Source organism: Nerophis ophidion, linkage group LG22 (genome assembly GCF_033978795.1).
Source record: "Nerophis ophidion isolate RoL-2023_Sa linkage group LG22, RoL_Noph_v1.0, whole genome shotgun sequence".
NCBI lineage: Eukaryota > Metazoa > Chordata > Actinopteri > Syngnathiformes > Syngnathidae > Nerophis > Nerophis ophidion.
In genome coordinates, this window is record NC_084632.1 from 15,629,178 (window position 1) to 15,644,704 (window position 15,527).

The following is a 15,527-nucleotide window of genomic DNA, read 5'->3' on the forward strand; positions in this document are numbered from 1 at the left end:
GAGCCCATTTTAATATTTTTGATTTCCAAAGTCAGTAAAATATTTTGGTTTATTTTTAAGAAAAAAACAACCTGCATGTCAGTTATGTGTTATTAGCGTCAACATATATATATTTTTTTTATCTAGTTCAAGGATGCCCTAACCTTTTCCACTTAGGGCCACACACTAAAAAATTAAAAGGATGCGGAGCCCATTTTAATATTTTTGATTTCCAAAGTCAGTAAAATATTTTGGTTTATTTTTAAGAAAAAAACAACCTGCATGTCAGTTATGTATTATTAGCGTCAACATATATATATATATATATATATATATATATATATATATATATATATATATTTATTTTTATTTATTTATTTTTTTTTTTTAATTGATCTCAACTCTGTACACTGCTGCTGGAATTTTAATTTTCCTGAAGGAACTCTCCTGAAGGAATCAATAAAGTACTATCTATCTATCTATCTATCTATCTACATTACACCAGTTTACTCTTTTAGTCCACTTTTTAAGGATGTTTTGTTTTCTTACTTTTTTCAAGTAATGGTCATTTTAAAATGTGTCACAGAACCAATAACTGCGGGCCACAAATAGCCCATGGGCAGCACTTTGGATACCCCTATTTTAGTATGTTGCAACTCACCGTTATGTGACGATGCATGTATCTCTGCAAGGAGTGGGCTAAATCAAGTGTCTTGGACTTAAGGCACTGCAGCACCTATAAATAACAAAAACATTTTACTAGAACCATGATTGCACTGGTTAGTAAGAATTTTAAACCAGAAAGCATGACTAATTCAAAGGCAATTCTAAAACAAACAAAACAGGCATGTTAACAAAGTTAGGTGCCCAAAGTGGTTCTGATCTTACTGGGTTCCTTGGATAAGCCAGCTGAGCGTCTCTTAGCATTTCTCTGGTGATGATCAGGCTTGCTTCCAGGAGTGAGTGGACGCCTTTAATGGCCCCTTTAAGTAAATACTCCACAATGGATGCCTTAAAAAAGAATTAGTAGAAGTAGTAAGAGAAGAAGAATACAAGGAAAAAACAAAAAAAGAACATAGACCTAGACATGCACCAAAATATTATTAAATGTGTGATTATTTGGTTTTGTTTTTCTGCCCTGTTACCCAACACTCACATAATGAACATTATTTGCTGTCAATCGTGTTTCGTAAACCAAGCTACTGTAAACTTGGCAACTATTTGGACAGGGTCAGTTTGTATGCTTTTGTCTTTGCAGTAAACACCATTCACAAGAAAGTATAAATAAATCATTTTATTAAAAAAATTATATTATCGATAGCTAAGGATGTAAAAGTTGTGGTTAAATTTATACAACCAGTCAAATAAGCGGATATACTGCTATCAAAATATTTTTGAACCGATACACTAACAATTACAGGTATCTGGAAATTGATACTGGTACTCAACAATACCATTTTTTGGTATTTTTGTGTGTGTTAATAAATATTACTTTTTGGGGGGGATAATAAAATCAAATTTTTTATTTAAAAATTAGCAGATTATGATAGCTGCTGTACATTTGTTGTATCTTGTTTTATTTAAATTGTTTTTGTATTATCTCACTTGTATGTATGACATTAAGTTGCATTGACATTTGCAAGTCCAATATCTTAGATGGCAGTAGTGTAATGTTTGTGGCGTGTTTTTTTTGCGCCTTAAAAAGTGTTAAAACTGTAAGTGTTATTACGCACCAGCTTCTTGATTTCAACATGCATTTTAGTTGAAGTTTTCATTACCAAATTTGGAGGTGTTAAAATCGCCATGTAAATTGCTAATCACTAGGATATTAACAGCAAAGCATCAAGCTAGTGCTTTTTGAAAAAGAACAGCCTTACTTAATTTACATTGGAGAGTTTTTGGGGTGATTTTTTTGTTCGCAATGAAAATTGTAACATTACCTTGAGGTAGTTTGACTGACTGACTCTCAGTGCTGCTGGAGTGATCGTTAAGGGCCAAAGTGCAAAAGTCGGCAACCGGGCCCCACGTCACGCACAGCCCAGGCACCGTTTGATTCCACATGAATCGGTGCCCGGTAAGACCAGCGGGATTCGGTCAATGCCAAAAAAAAAAGTAGCCATCCATAGCTATAAGATAGGTGTTCCAGAATTTTTGACTGGTAATGTATAGTTTATATCATTTTTATATATGATGATACCAGCCAGTGGCAGCTTATGAAAAAAAAAAAAAATATATATATATATATATATATGCAAATAAAAAAATTAAAGGAACAAAGAAGAATGGCAAGACAATTACTATTTTATACACTTGTAAGATATTTATAAGTGTATGTCTGCAGGTAGGAATTAGACAAACCTCTTTTAATTCAATAACTTCACACATCCCAATGTTTTTTCTAGCTCTGAGCTCCATAGAAGTAATATTCTATTCGTTGGTATTGTTGAACAGGGGCTTAATTACAGCTGACCCCAGAGCCTGACTGAGACAGCTGCTACTGAGGTATTAATGGTGGCGTTACCTTGCCTGTGGCATGGGCGCCCAGCTCCAGAACACTAAGCGGCATTCCTGACAGCGCCGCCAGATGGCTAAGTGCAAGCAACGCAGCATTCAGGCACCCGCCACTCTTCTTTCGTGCCTCAGCCACCATTGTTGTGATCTCAGATTCACAACCCTGGATAGAGGGAATATATTCAGTCAACTGGGGACTATTCAGTGGACTTAGTTGTTGATCAACAAACAATCTAAGAAAACACTCAGCATATTCGACAGACGACATTTGTGTATTTAGGTTCTGAGGCTTATGAGGAATTTAGATTCATTTTCCATATATTCATGTTCTGTTTGAGGCTCAAGGTTGAGAATTCCCTGTGCTCGGCCATTTCCATAGACTCAAACAGCTCAGAGCAAAGAGCTGTCAATCAATGCTTTGCATTTTTATTGCCCACCCAACGCTATCTTCAAAATTATTTGCCACTTCAGATTTATCACACTTCAAGTATTTTAGATACTGCAGGAAAGTAATTTGTTTATGCTCACTTGAATAAGCAGTTGGAGAAATCCTCCCATCTTCTTGACCTGGCTCTTGAGTTCTTCGACGAGGGTGTAGAGTGGGCCGCAGGAGGCTTTCACATTGGCCAGCCACTGAGTGACGACAAACACTGCACTCTCTGTGGCTGCGGTGGCCTTGATCAGCTCGGTCTGAGCTGCCAAGTTGCACGTAAACACTGACGGTGGGAGGGTGGAAAAAATGTTATCAAAATATTAGCCAATTTTTTTCTCTTTTATGAGATCAGTTACTAGGTCTTTGTTTGCTAATTATATATTCTAGTGTGATATTCAGGAGTAACTGCAGTATATAATTATTTCTTATTACATATTATTTACATGTATCTGTTGGTGGTGGCCCACCACAAATAAATTTAACATTACATTCGCTTCTTAACAAAGCTCATACACACCCCTGGTCCGTCAAAGAATAAGACTGCATAACAGCAGGTTATTTATTATTAGTGTTGCCAATTTAGTGATTTTTGGGGGGGTATATTTATTTACTACCAGGGTCTACCAGTAAATGTATTCATTTTCCGGTTTTACGGTACAAACCGAGGAAATTAACACATAGGTAAAAAGAAAGGTTCGGAAGCGTGCAGCCTAGCTTTTAAGAAGAGACTAAAGACCTTCTTTCGTCGTTCAGTAACACGTTACTTTTCCATTGTAATGTATGCAGTTCATGGCGCATTGCAGAAATAAGCTCATCAACAACAAAACATGTACAAATAGAGCAAAACGGCATAAATAAAACAAAATAAAGCTATCATGTAAATACTAATAAGACTAAGACTTGTCTTTGAATATATGTGAAATGTTTTTAGCCTTTAAAAATTAGATGCACTTACATCATGGCCAATTATGCAAATTAGACCCTTAATGCCTTCAACCACCAAATATTGCAGTCCTGTGAGAAACGAGTCCCACACCATTTTTCAGTCGTATATAGGGATGGGCGCCTTCCACATTTGAACTGATATGGTACAGATTTTCAGTACTTTTGTGTGTCATGTAGAAATAAATGTTAATTCCTTACATAACATTTTTAATTGTTTTGTGTAACATTTAACACTCAGATGATAATTGTGCTGTCCATCTTGTTTTGTTACACTTCTGAGTCTCATTTCCAAGTATGCCTTCATTTCAGTTCGCTGAGCCCTCTTAAGTGTTTATACTGTAAGTATTGTACTTTTAACACATCAGCTGTTTTGAGCGATACGCGTATTTTAGTTGTAGTTTTCGTTCGCAAATTTGGATGCGTTAAAATTGTTATTTAAAACCGCTAATGCTAATCAGGAGCATGTATATGGCATATCCAGTGTAAATTAGCACCGTCCTAGCGCATTTCAAAAAATGGAGTTTTACTTTTGAGTGCTTTCTATCAGCATGCTTGCTTTGTTGGCATGGACAATTGCAACATTACCTAGAGGAAGTCCACTATGCACACATATTTTTGCCCCGCAGGCGCTTAAGCCAGTGTATAGTCGTCAACCAAACGTGATATCACATGCACCAAATGCACATGTATCTTTGGGCACCTCACAATTTGATTACAGCTACGATTCTGGAGCTACGATTCGATTATAAATGCATTATTAATGCATCTATAATTTATGTAATTTATGCTCCTCTCTGAGCTGCAACCTTATCGTGGTAGAGGAGTTTGCGTGTCCCAATGATCCTAGGAGCTATGTTGTCCGGGGGCATAAAGCCCCCTGGTAGGGTCTCCCAAGGCAAACAGGTTCTAGGTGAGGGATCAGACAAAGAGCAGCTCGAAGACCTTTATGAAGAAGAAACATCATGGACCCAGATTTCCCTCGCCCGGACGCGGGTCACCGGGGCCCCCCTCTGGAGCCAGGCCCGGAGGTGGGGCACGATGGCGAGCGCCTGGTGGCCGGGCCTGTTCCCATGGGGCCCGGCCGGGCACAGCCCGAAGAGGCAACGTGGGTCCCCCCTCCAATGGGCTCACCACCCATAGCAGGGGCCATAGAGGTCGGGTGCATTGTGAGCTGGGCGACAGCCGAAGGCAGGGCACTTGGCGGTCCGATCCTCGGCTACAGAAGCTAGCTCTTGGGACGTGGAACGTCACGTCACTGGGGGGGAAAGAGCCTGAGCTAGTGCGCGAAGTCGAGAAATTCCGGCTGGATATAGTCGGACTCACTTCGACGCACAGCAAGGGCTCTGGAACCACTTCTCTCGAGAGGGATTGGACCCTCTTCCACTCTGGCGTTGCCGGCAGTGAGAGGCGACGGGCTGGGGTGGCAATTCTTGTTTCCCCCCGGCTCAAAGCCTGTACGTTGGAGTTCAACCCGGTGGACGAAAGGGTAGCCTCCCTCCGCCTTCGGGTGGGGGGACGGGTCCTGACTGTTGTTTGTGCTTATGCACCAAACAGCAGTTCAGAGTACCCACCCTTTTTGGGAACGCTCGAGGGAGTACTGGAAAGTGCTCCCCCGGGTGATTCCCTTGTCCTACTGGGAGACTTCAACGCTCACGTTGGCAACGACAGTGAAACCTGGAGAGGCGTGATTGGGAAGAATGGCCGCCCGGATCTGAACCCGAGTGGTGTTTTGTTATTGGACTTTTGTGCTCGTCACGGATTGTCCATAACAAACACCATGTTCAAGCATAAGGGTGTCCATATGTGCACTTGGCACCAGGACACCCTAGGCCGCAGTTCCATGATCGACTTTGTAGTTGTGTCATCGGATTTGCGGCCTCATGTTATGGACACTCGGGTGAAGAGAGGGGCGGAGCTTTCTACCGATCACCACCTGGTGGTGAGTTGGCTGCGATGGTGGGGGAGGATGCCGGACAGACCTGGGAGGCCCAAACGCATTGTGAGGGTCTGCTGGGAACGTCTGGCAGAGTCTCCTGTCAGACAAAGTTTCAATTCCCACGTCCGGAAGAACTTTGAACATGTCACGAGGGAGGTGCTGGACATTGAGTCCGAGTGGACCATGTTCCGCACCTCTATTGTCGAGGCGGCAGATCGGAGCTGTGGCCGCAAGGTAGTTGGTGCCTGTCGGGGCGGCAATCCTAAAACCCCTTGGTGGACACCAGCGGTGAGGGATGCCGTCAAGCTGAAGAAGGAGTCCTATCGGGTCCTTTTGGCTCATAGGACTCCGGAGGCAGTGGACAGGTACCGACAGGCCAAGCGGTGTGCAGCTTCAGCGGTCGCGGAGGCAAAAACTCGGACATGGGAAGAGTTCGGGGAAGCCATGGAAAACGACTTCCGGACGGCTTCGAAGCGATTCTGGACCACCGTCCGCCGCCTCAGGAAGGGGAAACAGTGCACTATCAACACCGTGTATGGTGCGGATGGTGTTCTGCTGACCTCGACTGCGGATGTTGTGGATAGGTGGAAGGAATACTTCGAAGACCTCCTCAATCCCACCAACACGTCTTCCTATGAGGAAGCAGTGCCTGGGGAATCTGTGGTGGACTCACCTATTTCTGGGGCTGAGGTCGCTGAGGTAGTTAAAAAGCTCCTCGGTGGCAAGGCCCCAGGGGTGGACGAGATCCGCCCGGAGTTCCTTAAGGCTCTGGATGCTGTGGGGCTGGCTTGGTTGACAAGACTTTGCAGCATCGCGTGGACATCGGGGGCGGTACCTCTGGATTGGCAGACCGGGGTGGTGGTTCCTCTCTTTAAGAAGGGGGACCGGAGGGTGTGTTCCAACTATCGTGGGATCACACTCCTCAGCCTTCCCGGTAAGGTTTATTCAGGTGTACTGGAGAGGAGGCTACGTCGGATAGTCGAACCTCGGATTCAGGAGGAACAGTGTGGTTTTCGTCCTGGTCGTGGAACTGTGGACCAGCTCTATACTCTCGGCAGGGTTCTTAAGGGTGCATGGGAGTTTGCCCAACCAGTCTACATGTGCTTTGTGGACTTGGAGAAGGCATTCGACCGTGTCCCTCGGGAAGTCCTGTGGGGAGTGCTCAGAGAGTATGGGGTATCGGACTGTCTTATTGTGGCGGTCCGTTCCCTGTACGATCAGTGCCAGAGCTTGGTCCGCATTGCCGGCAGTAAGTGGAACACATTTCCAGTGAGGGTTGGACTCCGCCAAGGCTGTCCTTTGTCACCGATTCTGTTCATAACTTTTATGGACAGAATTTATAGGCGCAGTCAAGGCGTTGAGGGGTTCCGGTTTGGTAACCGCAGGATTAGGTCTCTGCTTTTTGCAGATGATGTGGTCCTGATGGCTTCATCTGACCGGGATCTTCAGCTCTCGCTGGATCGGTTCGCAGCCGAGTGTGAAGCGACCGGAATGAGAATCAGCACCTCCAAGTCCGAGTCCATGGTTCTCGCCCGGAAAAGGGTGGAGTGCCATCTCCGGGTTGGGGAGGAGACCCTGCCCCAAGTGGAGGAGTTCAAGTACCTAGGAGTCTTGTTCACGAGTGAGGGAAGAGTGGATCGTGAGATCGACAGGCGGATCGGTGCGGCGTCTTCAGTAATGCGGACGTTGTACCGGTCCGTTGTGGTGAAGAAGGAGCTGAGCCGGAAGGCAAAGCTCTCAATTTACCGGTCGATCTACGTTCCCATCCTCACCTATGGTCATGAGCTTTGGGTCATGACCGAAAGGATAAGATCACGGGTACAAGCGGCCGAAATGAGTTTCCTCCGCCGTGTGGCGGGGCTCTCCCTTAGAGATAGGGTGAGAAGCTCTGCCATCCGGGAGGAACTCAAAGTAAAGCCGCTGCTCCTTCACATCGAGAGGAGCCAGATGAGGTGGTTCGGGCATCTGGTCAGGATGCCACCCGAACGCCTCCCTAGGGAGGTGTTTAGGGCACGTCCAACCGGTAGGAGGCCACGGGGAAGACCCAGGACACGTTGGGAAGACTATGTCTCCCGGCTGGCCTGGGAACGCCTCGGGATCCCCCGGGAAGAGCTAGACGAAGTGGCTGGGGAGAGGGAAGTCTGGGTTTCCCTGCTTAGGCTGTTGCCCCCGCGACCCGACCTCGGATAAGCGGAAGATGATGGATGGATGGATGGATTGATGCAGTTTTACATTTCTTTTCGTTTCACTAAATAAGCTTTTATCGCTAGCAACTTTTGAAAAACTGCACATTTGTAATAAGAAACAGTTAAATAATGCTCACATTTACTTAATTAATGGAAATGTGTGCAAAATTGTAAACTGCCCTAAAATAAAGGAACTGGGTGGATCTCTTGGTGAGATGGTTCGCTGCAGTCAGCCAAATTATAGAAATGTCTGCATTACCTTTTTTACAATAAATAAATCAATTATCGATTATTGAAATTTACTAATCAATTTCATTATCGTCCATCTCCGAATTGCAATGCATCTAAAATCGATTATTTCCCCCACCTCTGATATTGAAATATGCTATTGTTTGATTTTTTGTGAGTCAGAGCCCGGAACTGCCGACACCATTAGGGTTATACCTGTAAAAGTACCGAATTCATTACAACATCCATAATTCTGAATTTTTCATAATTATATTCAAGCTTCTGGTTGCCTAAAATGGTTTTTATGAATGACATAGCATCATTATTCTCTTTCAGCATGGACATAACCAAGGTTGAATCTCACCGCTCTCTTGGCTGTCGTCATCTAAACTGTCATACAGCTCAGAAATGATCTGGACTGCCATGTACACCCGGTGGAGGTCTGAGGCAAGCTTATCAGCCAAGCTCTCCTCTGTGCCTCCAAAACCACGTAGACGAGCCACCGCTTGTCCCACCAGGTCCTTGCATATACCAGGCATGGCAGATTCTGTGGCACTGGAATGTTTGGAGGGCGGTGTGGCCACACCCATTAACCCTGGGAAAGACACGCCGATCACTTGGGGGTGTGGGTAGGGATGACTTCACCAGACATCATTTTTTACAACACTGTCATATTAAAAAGTCAATTTGTCACATATTCCTCCAGGACTGAGTTTATATTTGAAGTGGCAACACCCTTGGATTACATTTTACTTTTAAAAGGTGCAAGCAGGGGTTGGGTTTGGGAATGTAGATCTTCCCTGATTCCCATTCCAGGGTACATCCTCCCAGAAGAGTTATCAATACAGGTGTTTTTGTGATAAAATAATTCATTTTGTATTGTAAGGCTTACCATCAGAGTTGCAGGAGCCTTTGAGCAGACTCTGGATTGGATGGACACGGATCTCATAAAGACGTCCTGAGATTCTTTTGCTCTTTAACAAACTCCTGCTCCTATAAAATAATACAAACAAGTAATGGTCTATAATTAATTTGTCATAATTTATTATAATATTTGTCATGAAGCACAACAAAAGTATCAGAAAAAACAAAATATGATGGGAATGGAGAATGCCAAAGACACAACATGAGAGCAATAATAACCACATGGGATGACAGATGTTCTGCATTTGTGACTCTACATGTTTGGGGAAATCAACCCACAACTATCGGCCCCTTCTTCTAAGGCAATTAGTTTTAACTGCTGAAAAAAATATACATTCCATAACAGTTTGCAGCGGCATCCTGTTATTTTTTTTAAGTAAAAAAATGGACGGGGATAGAACTGTCAGGTGAAAAGTCCAATTAAGAAGGCGTATAGGGCGAGGCAAAGAGAAGCTGGGTAAATACCTTCGACGTGAGAAGGTGGATGTGGAAGCAGAAGAAGACGATATGTCTTGTTCCCACTCATCATCAGGGTCATAGAACACATCGTCATCCTTTGAAGAAAGATCCCCCTGTAGAGTTTAAACATGGCATGAACTAAAGTGTAGTGAAAAATGCATTTGTAAAGCTGAAAAGTGTTGTCTGAGATGAATCATTAAAAGTACCTGTTATTGCTCAATTGCAATTAAAGCCATCATCAGATCTAGTTTTGACATAACCCCTACAGCCCACTTTTAAAAACTTATCAAAATATTTTTACATTTACATACTCAATCTTATCACCCAACAGGAAAATTAAGTGGTACCTCAACTTAAGACTGTTTTGAGATTAAGTGAAGTGAATTATATTTATATAGCGCTTTTCTCTAGTGACTCAAAGCACTTTACAAAGTGACACCCAATATCTAAGTTACATTTAAACCAGTGTGAGTGGCACTGGGAGCAGGTGGGTAAAATGTCTTGCCCAAGGACACAACAGCAGTGACTAGGATGGCGGAAGCGGGAATCGAACCTGCAAACCCCAGGTTGCTGGCACGGCCACTCTACCAACCGAGCTATACCGCCCCGAGATAAAAGCTGTCCTTTGGCTAATTGTTATGCTTCATGTTGCAAGCAACATTTTGATGATTTTGAAATAGCCATTGCTTATAGCAAGAGATTGGCATACATGTGTTACTTTTTTTTATCAACGTAGAAAGTGACTGAAAAAGACAGCGCTGAGAAGAAGACAATGCGGATGATATTGGGGTTGTACAGTACACCGCTACTAATAAAGTACCACGGTACTAATGAATTGAAAACACTACGGTGTAGACTGATTGATTGAAACTTTTATTAATAGATTGCACTGTACAGTACATATTCCATACAATTGACCACTAAATGGTAACACCCGAATAATTTTTTTCACTTTTTTAAGTCGGGGTCCGTCTCCACGTTACTTCATGTAAAATGGGAATCCTTAAACTAAACTAAACTACTAAACTGCCTTTGTAAAATACTGGTATGCTGCCTTGCAACGGTGACACAGAGAGCAGAGAAGCATGTTTAATGTGCCAGCAATCACACACTCACAGAGCACACAAGCAGAAACATAATGGAGAGGAAATATAAAATAAAGGCAATTCTACTGGTTAATAAAGAGTGTGTGAAGTGCAATATGGAGGTATTTGGGCTTCAAAAAGGTCAATCAAGGTGACGCTTTTAACACGGAAGCGCCACGCTGCAAGCTGTGCTTTAAACATACTGTCTTGCCAAAGGTGGAAAGACAGTATTACCACCTGCGTTTCAAACTTGGATAACCATTTAAATAACGATCATCCAGACCTGCAAAATGAGTTTCAGCTTCCTGTTCCCAAACAGATATGTAAACACTCACAGAGCTGGTTAGTTTGATGCCAAATATTAGCAAAGTTAAGACCGCTCATGTAGCAAAAAGTAATGCAGGTAAAATTACTGAATTTTGTAACTTGTAATTGCTACAATTTGTGGTTTATCTTTAACAATGTGTGTTTTATCTGCTACATGTCTTATCCGTGTAGTTTCAGCCATGCTATTGTTTTTAGTATTTACTAGTGATTGTATAATTCTTAAAGCATTTAATATATCGTCAGTAAAGCTTTCTATTTTCTCCTAATCCTAGATTATGGCAGGCTAAATATAACATTGTAAATTGTTTTTTAAGTGCAACAAGCAAAACAAAATGTGTTTAATGCCTTTTAATTTCATCCATCCATCCATCCATTTTCTACCGCTTATTCCCTTTCGGGGTTGCGGGGGGCGCTGGCGCCTATCTCAGCTACAATCGGGCGGAAGGCAGGGTACACCCTGGACAAGTCGCCACCTCATCGCAGGGCCAACACAGATAGACAGACAACATTCACACTCACATTCACACACTAGGGCCAATTTAGTGTTGCCAATCAACCTATCCCCAGGTGCATGTCTTTGGAAGTGGGAGGAAGCCGGAGTACGAAGTTCCTGCAGTCCTGGGTTCAAATCCAGGCTCGGGATCTTTCTGTGTTGAGTTTGCATGTTCTCCCCGTGAATGCGTGGGTTCCCTTTTAATTTCAATATTCTAAAATTGTTTTTTGAGTGCAATAAGAAATATATGTTTAATGTACCATAAGATTGTTAAAATGAAAACAAAAATAAAAATTTTTTGCGGTTCCCTTCATTTTGAAAAGTATCAAAAAGTATCGAAATGCATTTTGGTACCGGGACAACCCTAGATTATATACATTTAATTAAAGAAAGAAATCAAAACATGACGAAATGTGTAGTTGACTCGATGAAACACTACGATTCCTGTTAGAATGCACCGACCATACTGAAGCTGGAAAAGTCTAAACGCCATCCAAGAGTGCCGAAACGAAATGGAAACAGCGGACATTTATGTATGAAAATATGTAAAAGCCACTCTTGGTGAATTTGACAGAAAAAGCAGTTGGAAAGAGATTCCGTAGAAGTATACTCTCTAAGGTTAATAAAGATACTGTAAATTATTATTACATCAATTATAAAACTACTGTAGTTGTTTTACCACATTAAATTGTATTGTTTTCCATACAATATTTTGAATCTAAAAGTGTATTTTTTCTTTTTAAAAAAGCATGTTACATGTTTAAATTGTGCTATTTTAAGGGACAATTTTCAATTTAATTCAATGGAGAATGTTGTGCTTTAAGTTAAGTTAGTTGAGGTATTAGTAATGTAGTTTGAAACAAACCTGCTCCAGTTCCCTCATGGCAGCCATGTTGTTTTGAAACTTGTCGATGCTCCAGAAAGTAGAAATCCCCAGTTTGGTGTTCTGGACCCGTACCTGCAGCACATCCTTTTGACCTTGGCTCGCATCAGCGGAGCTTTCATGTCTAAAAGTACAGAATTATCAAAACGGCATTTAACATTATCCAGATCTCCAGCTTACTGCGATGAGAACATTGTTCCATCCATTTTCTGTACCACGTATCCTCAATAGGGTCGCGGGGGTACATTTAAATATATTTTTATACGTGTTTATTTATTATTGTGTAAAGTTATACCTGCTGAAGACAGTCTTTTTCTTCAAGTTAGCGCTGATCTTATTGGCTTCCTCGATCATCAAGGACAGCTTCATGGCATCCCAGCGTGGAGAAACTACAATAAAAGACACCAAACATATGTTTTAAACTCATAATGATTGTTGGCTGTTCATGAGAAAGGTCATCAAGCTGAATCCAGCACAATCAGTCAAAATAATAAAAGCACAGTAGTCTGGCCAAGTGATTCAGAGTGCTTATGAAGATGGAAAAGTCATAATGAATGAAGAAATATCACTCACCATCTATTGGCGTCTGGATGACCCTCATGGCCCTTTTTTTCTGCATTTCTTCAAGCTCTTTGTTAAGCTTTTTTTTCTCTGCCTCCAACGCGTCCACAATCCTTGCTTGACGCACATGGTGTTCTTCCATCACCTAATGTGAAACGTATTGATATATATTTTAAAAAAAAGAAACGTGATGATTTTAATATATATTTAAAACACTTCCTTGTGGTCCAGATAATATGTATTGGCTATGTTGAGGTATAAATTGTGCATCAATTTTGCTCTACAGTCTCTTTTATAACCTGGTTTTGTGTCTGCAAAATGTTTGATTCTGGAAGTGTTCCCAAATTGCAAATGAAACCACACCTCACCCTCTCCACAATTATCATATTGTATCTTTTGAAAATGTTTACTCGTTCAATATGTATATTGAGAGACACAGCTCAGACACAGGCCAAAATAGACTACCCGGTCAAATCATTAGGTACTCCTGCACACTCACCAATTGATCCAGATTAAAAAAACATTTATGTCACTGCATGTTGCGTCTATGTTATTATGCCCATGCCAGGATTATATTAAAAAAATATTTTATCCAACCTAGCCCCTCTTCCTCCAGTTAAGAGCCTGACTTAAGAGTCTAAATGAGTGCTTCCACCTCGTGGTGATGTCACTAATGACTACATAGCCAGATTGCAAAACCCCACTAACAGAGGGATCCAAAACATAGCCCGCCTCAACGCATGAACCTTACTATATGACACTTTGGCATTTTTTAAGTATCCAATATTGTAACAACGTTATTAACTCAGAAAAGACGACATTCATCATAGGTTCCATTTAGAAATCAGTGGCCACACAGTGAACAAACTTAAGTGGGTTATTGAAATTGCATTATTGAAAGAGGCTAAAGGGTAGTTATTTCACTTAAACATCATTGTAAATTCCCTGTTTTAAATGGTTAACAAATGGCTGTCTATCTTTTTTGGCCAAATTTGAAGCAGATGTGCAAGTAACATTATGAAACAGCGTAAAGGATTCAACTTAGGGTAAGAGGAATACTGAAAAAAAAAAATCACGATTTTTGTTGAGAACATTTTTTAATTGTATAACAATCATAACATTTTTGTAAAGGTTTATATATTTTAATACATACTTTTATAATTACTAGGTGAGTTAATCTTTAGGCACCTAATGATTCAATCTGATTCTGATTTCTGGGGTGACCATATTATACCAATTCAAATTGGTATAATAATTATAACGAAACTTTTTCAAAAAAGATTACAGGTTAGAAAAGCTCCTTCCAGTTGCATGAAGATGTCCTAAAATGCATTTTGAAAAATTTATTTTTACAAAAAATAAATAAAAAATAATAATAATCCATCCATCCACTTCTACCGCTTATTCCCTTTAGGTTCACTGGTGCCTATCTTAGCTACAATCGGGCGGAAGGCGGGGTTCACACTGGACAAGTCGCCACCTTATCGCAGGGCAATAATAATAATATTAATAATAAATATATATATATATAATTATTTATTTTATATATACATATCTTATGTTATTTAAAAAAAAATACAATGATATATGTATATTATATATATAAATATATATATATTATATATATTGTATATATATATATATATATATATATATTTTTTTTTTTTTTTTAATTATACATTTATTTAAATTCGGTATGAATAAGAATTGCAATTTGGATGTGAATCAATTTTTTCACTTTAATAATTGTTATACCAAATAATACAATGCGACAATCCATTTAATCAACGGATCGTGTTGAATAGAGAATTGATTCTTAAACAAATCTTAACACTAAGAAAAGGAATGATCTCGGATCGAATCATGACACGCCCAAAGAATTTGCACCTCTATCAGGTATGTTTGTTGCATTATAGGTGTTAATAAAAGTAAAGGAGCCACCATTGCTTATTAGGAACATTGTTACTCATTTTCGTTGGAGCAAATCCTATCCTGCACAACACCAGCCAACTTTCCACTTTCAAAAGAAAGTGTTAGTTTTAACTCTGACCTGGGTCTCCATATGGAGGCGGAGGCGTTTCTTCTGAGAGTCCACCTCCTGCTCCAGCCCCAGCTTGGCAACCTTCAGGTCTTTCATTTGGCTCGCCACCCTCTGCTGGTCGAGCTCCTGGAGACGCTTGCGCTTATTTTCCTCGTTCTGAATGAATGACATTTTTGGTATAACTCAGGACTGGTGGAAAAAAAGCGAGCAAGCATATGTCTGTCCAAGTCTGTCAACGGTCAGCTAATAGGAACTATAAAAAGAAACTGTGTCAGAAACTGTTCCCTTACAATGAATGCAAATAGAAAACAGATAATAAAAAAATGACACGTGTGATTGTGTGAAACTTTTCTGTACCAGCTCTTTCTCCAGTATTCGGATTTTGTCCTCATACAGGGCTTTTTGGTTAGACAACTCTTTTTGAGCCACCTCTTTGGCCATCTGGATTCCCTGCATCATTTCCTCTTTGGCCTTCACGTGAGCCTCTTCAATTTCTGCCTCCAGCCTGGGACACAAAAATACAGCTCAGAAGGGAA

The 15,527-nt window shown here is 41.2% G+C and overlaps 1 protein-coding gene across 1 annotated transcript in view; it reads right to left on the reverse strand.

Annotated features, from left to right (window-relative positions):
• Positions 1-15,527, reverse strand: part of kif14 (kinesin family member 14) — a 40,533-nt gene that overhangs the window by 6,957 nt on the left and 18,049 nt on the right. Inside the window, exons 16-27 of the mRNA XM_061883321.1 lie at positions 15,349-15,496; positions 15,001-15,147; positions 12,963-13,095; positions 12,685-12,778; positions 12,372-12,513; positions 9,608-9,714; positions 9,111-9,211; positions 8,583-8,813; positions 3,019-3,206; positions 2,501-2,653; positions 868-990; positions 641-715 (exon numbers count right to left, since the gene is read on the reverse strand). Coding sequence (XP_061739305.1) covers positions 641-715; positions 868-990; positions 2,501-2,653; positions 3,019-3,206; positions 8,583-8,813; positions 9,111-9,211; positions 9,608-9,714; positions 12,372-12,513; positions 12,685-12,778; positions 12,963-13,095; positions 15,001-15,147; positions 15,349-15,496 — 1,642 coding nt within the window. The remainder of the gene's footprint in view (positions 1-640; positions 716-867; positions 991-2,500; positions 2,654-3,018; positions 3,207-8,582; positions 8,814-9,110; positions 9,212-9,607; positions 9,715-12,371; positions 12,514-12,684; positions 12,779-12,962; positions 13,096-15,000; positions 15,148-15,348; positions 15,497-15,527) is intronic.